Source organism: Chaetura pelagica, unplaced genomic scaffold (assembly GCF_000747805.2).
Source record: "Chaetura pelagica isolate M959 unplaced genomic scaffold, ChaPel_1.0 scaffold244, whole genome shotgun sequence".
NCBI classification, from domain to species: domain Eukaryota; kingdom Metazoa; phylum Chordata; class Aves; order Apodiformes; family Apodidae; genus Chaetura; species Chaetura pelagica.
The window spans coordinates 201,100-210,375 of NW_009953719.1; the positions used below are offsets into that span (position 1 = coordinate 201,100).

Sequence of the window (9,276 nt, forward strand, 5' to 3'; positions counted from 1 at the left end):
GGGGCGGCCCCGACGGCGAGGACGGAGCGGAGACACCGGGGGCAGAGCGGGGAGCCGGTGTCCTGGCGGTGGCAGGAGCGGGGAGCGTAGCCCCGGGGGCAGGGGGAGGCGGCGCGGTGGGGCAGCACGGCGGGTCGCCGGACCCTGAGGGCGGCGAGTGGGACGCGGTAGGTCGGAGCCTGAACGGCGTGCAGGGCCGGGCAGAGGACGAGAAGGACGAGACGGGCTCGCCGGCCGCCCTGAAGGAGGAAGAGGAGGACGAGGAGAAGCAGGAACACGACATCTCCCTTTTTGTCAAGGTATGGTGCGGGGGACCGCTGGGGAAGCCTGGGTTTGCTACCCTCCCATCCTCCAGGAGTCCTGGGGAGCTCCTGTTGTAGGTGGCATTTGAATCTGGCAGCCAAAAGTCCAGCCTGGCTAAGGTGATTTGATTATTAGCACCCCAAACAAACCTGCCTCTGGTTCCTCATTCCTTCTGCGGGCAGCGGGGGGACAGGACAGAGCTTTCCGCAGGGGGGCGGAAGGCTTCGCTGCCTGTCCCCTGGGCCCTGGGAGGTGTGGGCACCGCTCCAGCCGGAGAACCACTGGCTTGCAAGGTGGACTCCCCCATAGTTTTCCCCTGTGCTGGGTTACTTGAGGTTTCTGTAGTTTTAAAGGAAAAGGATGTGCAGGGGGTTTAGTTTCCGTGGTCTCAGGGGTTCTGCTTTTGCCCTCTTCACGGTGGGGCTGTGACCCAGAATACGGGCAGGAATGTACTCAGTACTGTCCGTTTCAAATCACTAGCTGCAACTTGTGACATGAAGAGTTCTCAAGGTATTTTAAGATCTTCAGAATGCAGTAAGAAGGGTACACATCACATCAAGGTGACTGAGGTGGAAGAAACTGGAAAATACAGTTTAAAATGTAATACTGGGGTCGTCCAGTATGAACTATGGTTGACACTTAGGTAATTGTCCCAAAGTTTGTCAGAGCTGGTTTCAGAAAGTCAGTAAACAGTCCAGCAGTGTAGCATCCCTTATAATTGTCCAGCTTGTGTATGTTTGGGCAGGGACAACGTAGGTTAGAGGGAAATGGACAAAAAAGAGAAAAATTATAATGGTCTTAAAACTAGATTCTAGCCTTTTATAGCATAGAGCCTTAAAGCTTCTTTCTAGCCTGTGTTTGGAATCTCACCAAAATCAGTGTGACTTGGCATGGAAGCAGCATCTGTCCAGAGGCCAAATATCAGATGTGAACTTTCTGTGTGTAGAAACCATCCCACGGTGTTTTCTTCCCTCTTCTTTAACTCTGGACTAAATAAACTGTGCAGCAGGGTGGGCTATTTTTTTCATAGTAAACCTAAAACTAAGGAACTAAAATTAAGGAAGCAGAAGGTGTTTGGCACTCTCTCCACTACAAGCCATACCTTCCATGCAAATACTGTACCTCCTGAGTTGGCTGTTAGTGCTTCTGTAGAAGCTAGAATTAACAGTGAAAGAAAAACTCATTCCCAGCCCTCTGGGTGGGGGTTGTATGGCTGAAGCAATGTTTATGCCTTAATTTATCCCACCTCAGCACACACGCCTTTTTTTACAAGGCTGAGCCTCGTCAGGAATACTGTTACTTGAAAAAGGCTGAGGAATGCTCTGAGGCTTACAAGTAGTAGTAGTGTTGGACATGCTGAATGATGCCATACTGGAAAAATGAATGATAGTACTGACCACTGTTCATGAATGTGCCCCATCCTCTCCCCAGTTTAGGCAATCAGGCTGGGATGGATCCTGTGGTCTAAAGGCAACTCTGTATGTCAGGTCGATTTATGGCAATGGGATGGTAATGCTGGAGTTGAAACCTGATTTTGTGTCAAACAGCAGGAGCTATTAGTTGAGCCTGGCAGAGGTGAATAAGGGACTTTCTGGCTCACAGGTCAACAGCCCCCTGTGCAGGGACACTTGTGCAACTTTTTTAATTCTTCCTTTATACTCTTTGATCCATCAGGGAATGCAGAAGAGAGGCAGAGGTGAAAGTTACAATGGCTGCATGTGCATTATTGTCTTTGGGTGCATGTTTTATGGAAGAACAATGTGGCCAAAATTAGAGGGCAACCTATAATAATAAAAGCATCTGTTGCAGCTCTGTGGTCCTTAAATATTAGGATTAAGCATGGTTTTGAAAATATTTGTGAATTCATACTGACAGAACAAGTAGCATTTTTATGATTGACTTACTAATAGCAACTTAAGAATGCCTAGAAAATACTACAGCTGCTTTTCTGATTATTTCAGTGGAGAACTATTGGAAAGCTTGAATATTTTACCTCACCTGGAGCTACACTTTTTGAGATTTGTTTAATTGAGATTGGATTAGGTTTTTAGTTACAGATTGGCATGAGATTCCAATTTAATGGAAGAAAAAAATGCCTAGTGGAGAGCTCAGTATCTCCCCACCCACCAAAATGTACTGGTGCCACCATGCTGGGGAATGAGCAGCACTTCTCTTTCCTGCTGTCAGGAGAGTTCATGTTCATGCTGCTCTTGCTGTCACCTGGAGAACACTCACTATCTTTCTACCCATTTCCTGGCAACAGAAAGAGGGATACAAAAAGAAGGAGACTGGAAGTTTTCTGTGGTGGCTTAAAGTAGATTTTAAGAGCATGCTGTGCTTAAATAGCTGATGATGTATTTTCATGGGATAAAGGGGGAGAGTGAATTCTGAAGTGGGACAGCATGAACTCTGGTGTTTGGGGATTATTGTATGTTTATATCTGACCACAGCACGTGGTCCACAGCCATCGTACTCCTTCCTGAGCTACTGCTAAAACTCAAGGGTTAAGGAAGTGGGAAGATGATCCAAACTGAATGCAAATGTTTGTTTCCAGCCCGGAACGCTTCCCTTCACATGCACCTTTCTAATGCACACGAGTCAACATCTCTTACGCTTTATTAAATCATTACTCTGTGCCTGCCTTATAACTCTCATGTGCTTTTAAGGTGTTGACACCCACCTTTGCTTTGCAAGCACCACTGACCTCTTTAACCCTTCTACTGCATTTCTCAGCAAGCACCTTGGGTACTTTGCCCCATGCAGCTGAGGCCTTACTTTTAACTGTATTTTCCATCAGCTCCCTGACCTTCTTCAAACCCTACCATTCTGTAACACCACTAGAAACTGGGATGTGACTAGGCTGCTTAAAATACTGAGATCATTGTCTGTTCTAATTTCTTCATCATGACTACTGCTGTTCATTTCTCCTGCCTGTTGATTTTTGGCTTGTTGGGGAAGGTGGATTTTTGGCTTGTTGGGGAGTGGTCAAGGTGGGGATTGTCTGCCTGTTTGTGCCTGCATACATAGTGCTAGAGGTAGGAGATACATACCATGATTTGATAGTGCAATGCAAATGAAACATTAAAAGTAAGTCCTATAGTAGGAGAAAACTTGAAGGATAATAGTATAGTGGTAGTGACTGAATGATCTTCACAGTTTCTGTGCTTGGGCACATTACACTAGGCTTTGCTAACATTAAAGTATTTGGTAGTCTCTCAGTAACAACGTTTTGATAATAACAAACAGAAGTATCATCATCAGAAATAAACTGTTCAGATATAATTGTATGATGAGTAGTGTTTCTTTTTTTTAATGTTGTTGATCAAGCTTGTTCTCCTTAGAGGATTTGTGTGTTTTTATTTTCCTTTTCTGCTTCCTGCTGCTTTGCATTGGTTCATTTAATTTTGCCTATATGTATTTTAATATTGTGATTATTGTTTTGCCTTGTGCCTCCCACGGTGAGGTGGGTGACCAAGTTCCTGCTAGCTCCACAAGCATATGTATCAGCAGTTGTGTTTTTAAGCTGACTTGGGTTGCTATGCAGTGCTATTTAGTTTGAACTCAGACACCCAGTGTCAAGGCTTTATGCCATCTGAGATACTCCAGCATTTAGCAGGGTTAGCAGCATCTGTGGGAGATGATGTCCTTCAGGACCACCAGCTTGATGCTGGACAAGCTACATGATGGCATCTGCCTTTAGGCAACTGAGCTGTGCCCTTAATGAACTTGAACTATGTAAGACTCCTTGGCTCTAAGCCCAAGACCATATCAAAATTGCTTTGAGGGTTTCACTTGCTTACTACATTTCAATTGTCCCATGAAATACCAGGTACCATATATTTGATGTTCCTGGTATTTCAAAGTCAAATGTTTGCAAGGGTCATCCAGATACACTAGATGGTCTGGATTGGTCTTGGTAATTCACCTAAGTGTGTCTGGCATGTTGCGTAGGGCACCTTGGGGATGCTGAAGCTTGCTAACTGGTCTTCTAAGGTCAGTGGTATATGTATGCTTTTTAAAATTATTCTTCTGTGGCAAAAGCTCTTTTTTTTTGACAGAAAACATCTGTATATGTCATAAATTTACCTTACCATTTGGATATAGCAGAGCTCTCACTAAAATTATGCGATCAATTTTAAGCAATTTAAAAGTTTATTTCTAAGTTAAAATAAATACCCTCCAAGGTTACCTACCAATCAATTTGAAATTTTATTACACAAAGAAAACTTAAACAGCAGGATCACAACTGTAGATTTCATCATTGCAGAGATTTCTAGGGCTAGTGATTTATCTGTAAGTGGTGAAGACAATCAGCCAAACAACCCAGCTTGAGAATAAAGCTTTCTCTTAAGATTGCTCATCTTCCAGGGCAATTCTTGCTTAGTTTCTGGGTTAAATGGTGCATAGTAAAAGCTGACCATGAGTATAATGTAATAGATTTTATCCAACAAAAAGTAATAGGCTTTATTCAGTTTTGCAACATTCTTGGTCTCTAAATCAAAGTAATTTGTTTTCATTTGGAGAGTTATTTCATTCCTATCAGGGACCAAGGTTAGGCTACTGATACAGAATTCCCTTGCACTGTTCCAGAGATGTGCTTGACTGACTTGACATACTTAGAGCTGTGCTGAATTATCAAAAGTGCTGATAAACAAGAAAGTAAAAGTCTTGCTGTGAATAGAGACATACAAATAACAAATGCTTCCATATGTGCCTCCAAACACCACAGTTAGCATAACCAGCTTAAATGGTAATGGGTGTTTCATACTAGTACACAAAAAAGAATCTCCTTTTCTGTGATGTGATGGATCTGTTGTTTATATATAACTTACATTTAAAAGTATAAATGGGCTGTTCTCCAGCTGAACTTCTGGGCTTTGAATGCTGTAGATAAGGAGTCCATGGATGGCAGAGCTCAGATTCCTGCAGAACCCCCGTAGCCTTGTATGTCCATTCGGTGGACTCTGTCATGTACCTGATTATACTGTAAATGTTTACATTTGCAGTATAACCACTGGGTAGGTATTTGTGTTTAAGATCCTGATTTTTTGCTCATTGGTGCAGTCTGTAAATCAGTTGAGTGGTTTTGGTTTATGAGGAGAATAGCTGACATCCTGAATCAGAATGAAAATGGACTGGTGTTTACTGCCCTTAATTAGTGTAGATTCACTGTAGGAACCCACTGTTTAGATGACCTCAGGAGGATGAAACTGAAGACTTGTATGTATGGAGTTCCACTAGTTTTATATTTATGGATTAAAAGAGGTTTTTGGGGAAGTTTAGTTACTGAGTATTTAGCTAAGAGAAGGAAACTACCTACATCTCGCAAAGGGTTGAGTGCATTGGATTTGTGTGATGCAGGACAAATTGCCATGGACTGAGCAGGGAAGCATTTGGTATTGTTTGGACAATGGTAGAAATAGATGGCTTTTCTTTGCCTTCTTTTCCTCCATCCCTACCAGCACTGCTGCATTCCACTTTTTGTCAAAACGGTGCCATTTTGTCCCTGAGGAACACATCTGCTCCTTTCTCCTCCCTCTGGTTTTCTCCTTCAGTGACATTTCAGGTACCTTCTTCGAAAGCAGGAGCTTTTCTCACGTGCCGCGTTGCTACCTTTCTAATCCTGATATTTTTTTAAATGTTGTTTCCTTCCACCAGTTTTTTCTGATATTCTGGCTTACAGTTGGCTATGAGACCTGTCTGCTCTCTGAGTAGTTTAGAAAGTTTTCCCAGAATAAGGAAAAAACAACTCAGGAGAAAGCCCCTCCCCTGGAGCAGAGCATGAGCACTGTCTAGGCTAGATCTGCTGAAACCAGAATCAAACCAAAGCTGGTCAGGACTGAGCCTTGTGGGGCTGCCCAGCAAATCCAGCGCAGTCCCACTTTTCTGGCTGCTGCTTAATTAGCTTTTTGTGTGGTGATTTGGCTTCTTTGACTACACACAGCTGTATAAAAAGTACCAAATCAGCAGAGGTGTGTTTGTTCAAAGGCGTTTTGCAGTTTTGTTCCTGAGACTCTTGTACCAAGCAGGAAGCTGGCACCCTTCCCATGGATATTTACCCTTTCTCAGCTACTTTTTTTTTTTTTTTTTTTCTGCTGGAATATGGCAATTTCAAGTTCCCTAATGCAGCTTAAGAAGAACTGGCATTACAAATTCCTTTCATAACTCTTCAGGTTATTGTGCATGCAGGGTGCACCTGCAGCAGTTTTTCTGGGAGCTGAGTGTGCTTCCAGCAGACTTCAATAAAACTGTGCTTGAGAGACTTTGGTTTAAAAGGCAATGACACTATGTTTTTTTTTATTTTATAAAAAAGCCATGCAAAGTTTCTGGATATGTAATCTTTTTCTTTTTTACTTCTCTTGCCTTTCTTTGCAGCCATTCAGGTTGTCACCTTTTCAGAGCTTAGACTGCTAAAAAGAAACAAGGTTCCTTGGAGCTGCTAACTAAAGAATAGCTTTGAAAATGACACCAAAATTGATTCTGCCACTTTGTGCCTGTAGGAGTGCTTAATGGAGCAGTAGTGTGCTGTTAAGGACAGTGTCAGTTCTGGCAACATAGAGGCCAAGTCTTGTTCCAGAAACATGCAGCTAAACAGATACACATCAGTGATCAGACTTATGAAGCTCCATTTTTTTAATTATTTTTTTTTAAATTATCTAGCCATACTTCTTGGAGCCATCTTTTTGTCCATACTTTGAAAGTCCTAAAACTGCAGGTACCCTTAATGTCATAAAAGCTGTAAGCATCTATTTAGTCTCAGTGTGACTGCACATCTCTGCTGTTTGCCATCGTTTTAGGCAAAAACGGTTTTGGAACAAAGCAAACGCTTTCAGAGCTGTGTTCCTAGGCCTTTTTGTATTTTTATTTACTCTCAACACACTGCTTCAGTAAAGCACCTCACTATGTGTTTTACTTTAAGCATAAGCTGAAAGTCACATGCTATTTAAGCCCTTTGCTAAACAGGGGACACTTTCCTGATTCAGTCCTAGGGCGCGTCCGGTGTTTCTTGCTGGCTGAAATTAGCAGAACCTTCTGACGAGATCAACCTGCTGCCCAAAATTCAACCATATTGCCTTTTCTCCTTGAGTTTTAGATTAATTAAAAGGCTGATCTTACCTGTGATCATTACAGACCAGGGGCAAGGATGGAAGTTTTCCTTGCCTGCTTTCTGCCTTCAGTCCCTGATTGTCTTCAGTGAATCTTCATTTCCCAAATCTTTTTGGAAAGCTGCAGCCTTCTTCAGAAACATTGATAGTGGCTGCATGAGGTGATTGCCATGCAGCTGTGCCAGGGAATTTTCATGCTGTCTGTCTGTCTAATTACAGGCTTGATTCATATTTGTATATAGATGAATAACAAACCAGTCTAGAGAACTCCTGGCATTCACAAATGTGAAACATTAGAGTGTGGTTAATGATTTTCTGGGTGAGGGGAGGAAAGGGATTTGGCCAACTAGTTGAAAAATATTGCTATACTCAAATTATCAGTAAATTCAGGTAAAAGTTTTGAAATGGTCTTAATTAACTAAAAAATTAAGAGCTTTTTTTTGAGGAAGTATTACCTGTCAGTATTAGGTCTAGATCCATTCACAAGGGGTTTAGGCACAGTTGCCAAAACGGAGGAGGCAGCAGTAGGTCCATTGTTAGCCCTGTACTTAGGCCACTGATGCAGGATGCGGGTGAGTGAGGTTGTGGTGTTACCTGAAGCCTAAGTGGAAGATCACTACTCATCCCTCTCCCAAGCCAGTGCCATAGACACAGAGTTACAGAGACAGTCCTGCTGTCTCGTTGATAACATCAACATATAATTGCAAAGTGAGAGAGCATCAGAGGGATGAAATGTGAGGAGCCAAGCATATGCATCGACCTTGTGGTTAGGCAATGTATGGCTTATTGCTCTTCCTATCGTAGCAGTATGTAGATTTTAAATGGCATTCAGTAGCTTCTGGTTCCCACGGATTTTGGGATTGCTTGTGGAATAAGCAATGTGTTACCCATATGCTTTGAGAAACCAGAATGTGGTTGGCATTAAAAAGGTGAAAAGGTGTTATGTCCACTTCTCGATATGGGTACAACTAATCATACCCACTCCACTTAAGAATCTAGATTTTGGGTTTATTAGCATCCCTAACAATAAAAACAACAAATTTTTGTTGATTAAAGAAAATATAATTTTATTTATTAGATAGCTTTAATATTAAACCAACTTCTTCTCCCATTTGAAATCAGTTCTCTCCAGCACTTTGTAGCCCTGTTTGCACGAAAAGGATTAGGCAGCCTTGTGACCACTCTACTTCCACAAACAGTCTGCCTTTTTTTGGCTCTTCACCTTGGTAGGTACCAGCCAGGGTTAGCCATCATGGGGACTCCGCATTTTTGCCTTTCTTACAGTCTCAAATAAACCCATGTAAAATTATATTTATGGCTCGTTTTTAGAATTTAGTTTAAATATTGTGAAGCAGAAGTGATAATGGAAATTATTAATTTGACCACACTTTTTTAGAATGCTTATCTCAGGTGAAGCTGTTTTGAATTGGCAAGTGTGTATGTTTTAGCAAGAGACAGGCCCCTCCTCTTCAGAGATAGTAAAAGTAGTATGGTTGTGGAAGGAAGTATTATACATATTTTATGGAAAGAGAAGTGAATCATGGAGACTTATTCCTGTGCCATCACTGGCTGTATTCTCTGTGTCTTCATTTTTGAGTCAAAGCTAATTCTCCCCTAAAAAGGTCCTGCTGCTGCTTGAAAAAGTAAGAAATTGCTCGTTTCTCAGACTCTGCCCAAGGAGCGTAAGTAAATGTCATGTGAAGGGCTGCCTGATTATTTTCTCTCTCAGACAATAAAATTTCTCGCTGCGATAAGGACATGTATGCATTTCTGTTTGCAGTGTCTGATTATTTACTGATAAAAACCCAAAAGAGTCGAGTGACTCCATTCCACTTGCTTTCAATAACACCCCCCTTTTCAGCAGGTA

The 9,276-nt window shown here is 42.2% G+C and overlaps 1 protein-coding gene across 1 annotated transcript in view; it reads left to right on the plus strand.

The window, feature by feature from the left end:
• Positions 1-2: 2 nt before the first annotated feature.
• Positions 3-9,276, plus strand: part of CLIC6 (chloride intracellular channel 6) — a gene marked incomplete at its 5' end in the record, with an annotated part of 31,666 nt that continues 22,392 nt past the window's right edge. Inside the window, one exon of the mRNA XM_010000431.1 lies at positions 3-299. Within this exon, the coding sequence (XP_009998733.1) occupies positions 3-299 (297 nt within the window). The remainder of the gene's footprint in view (positions 300-9,276) is intronic.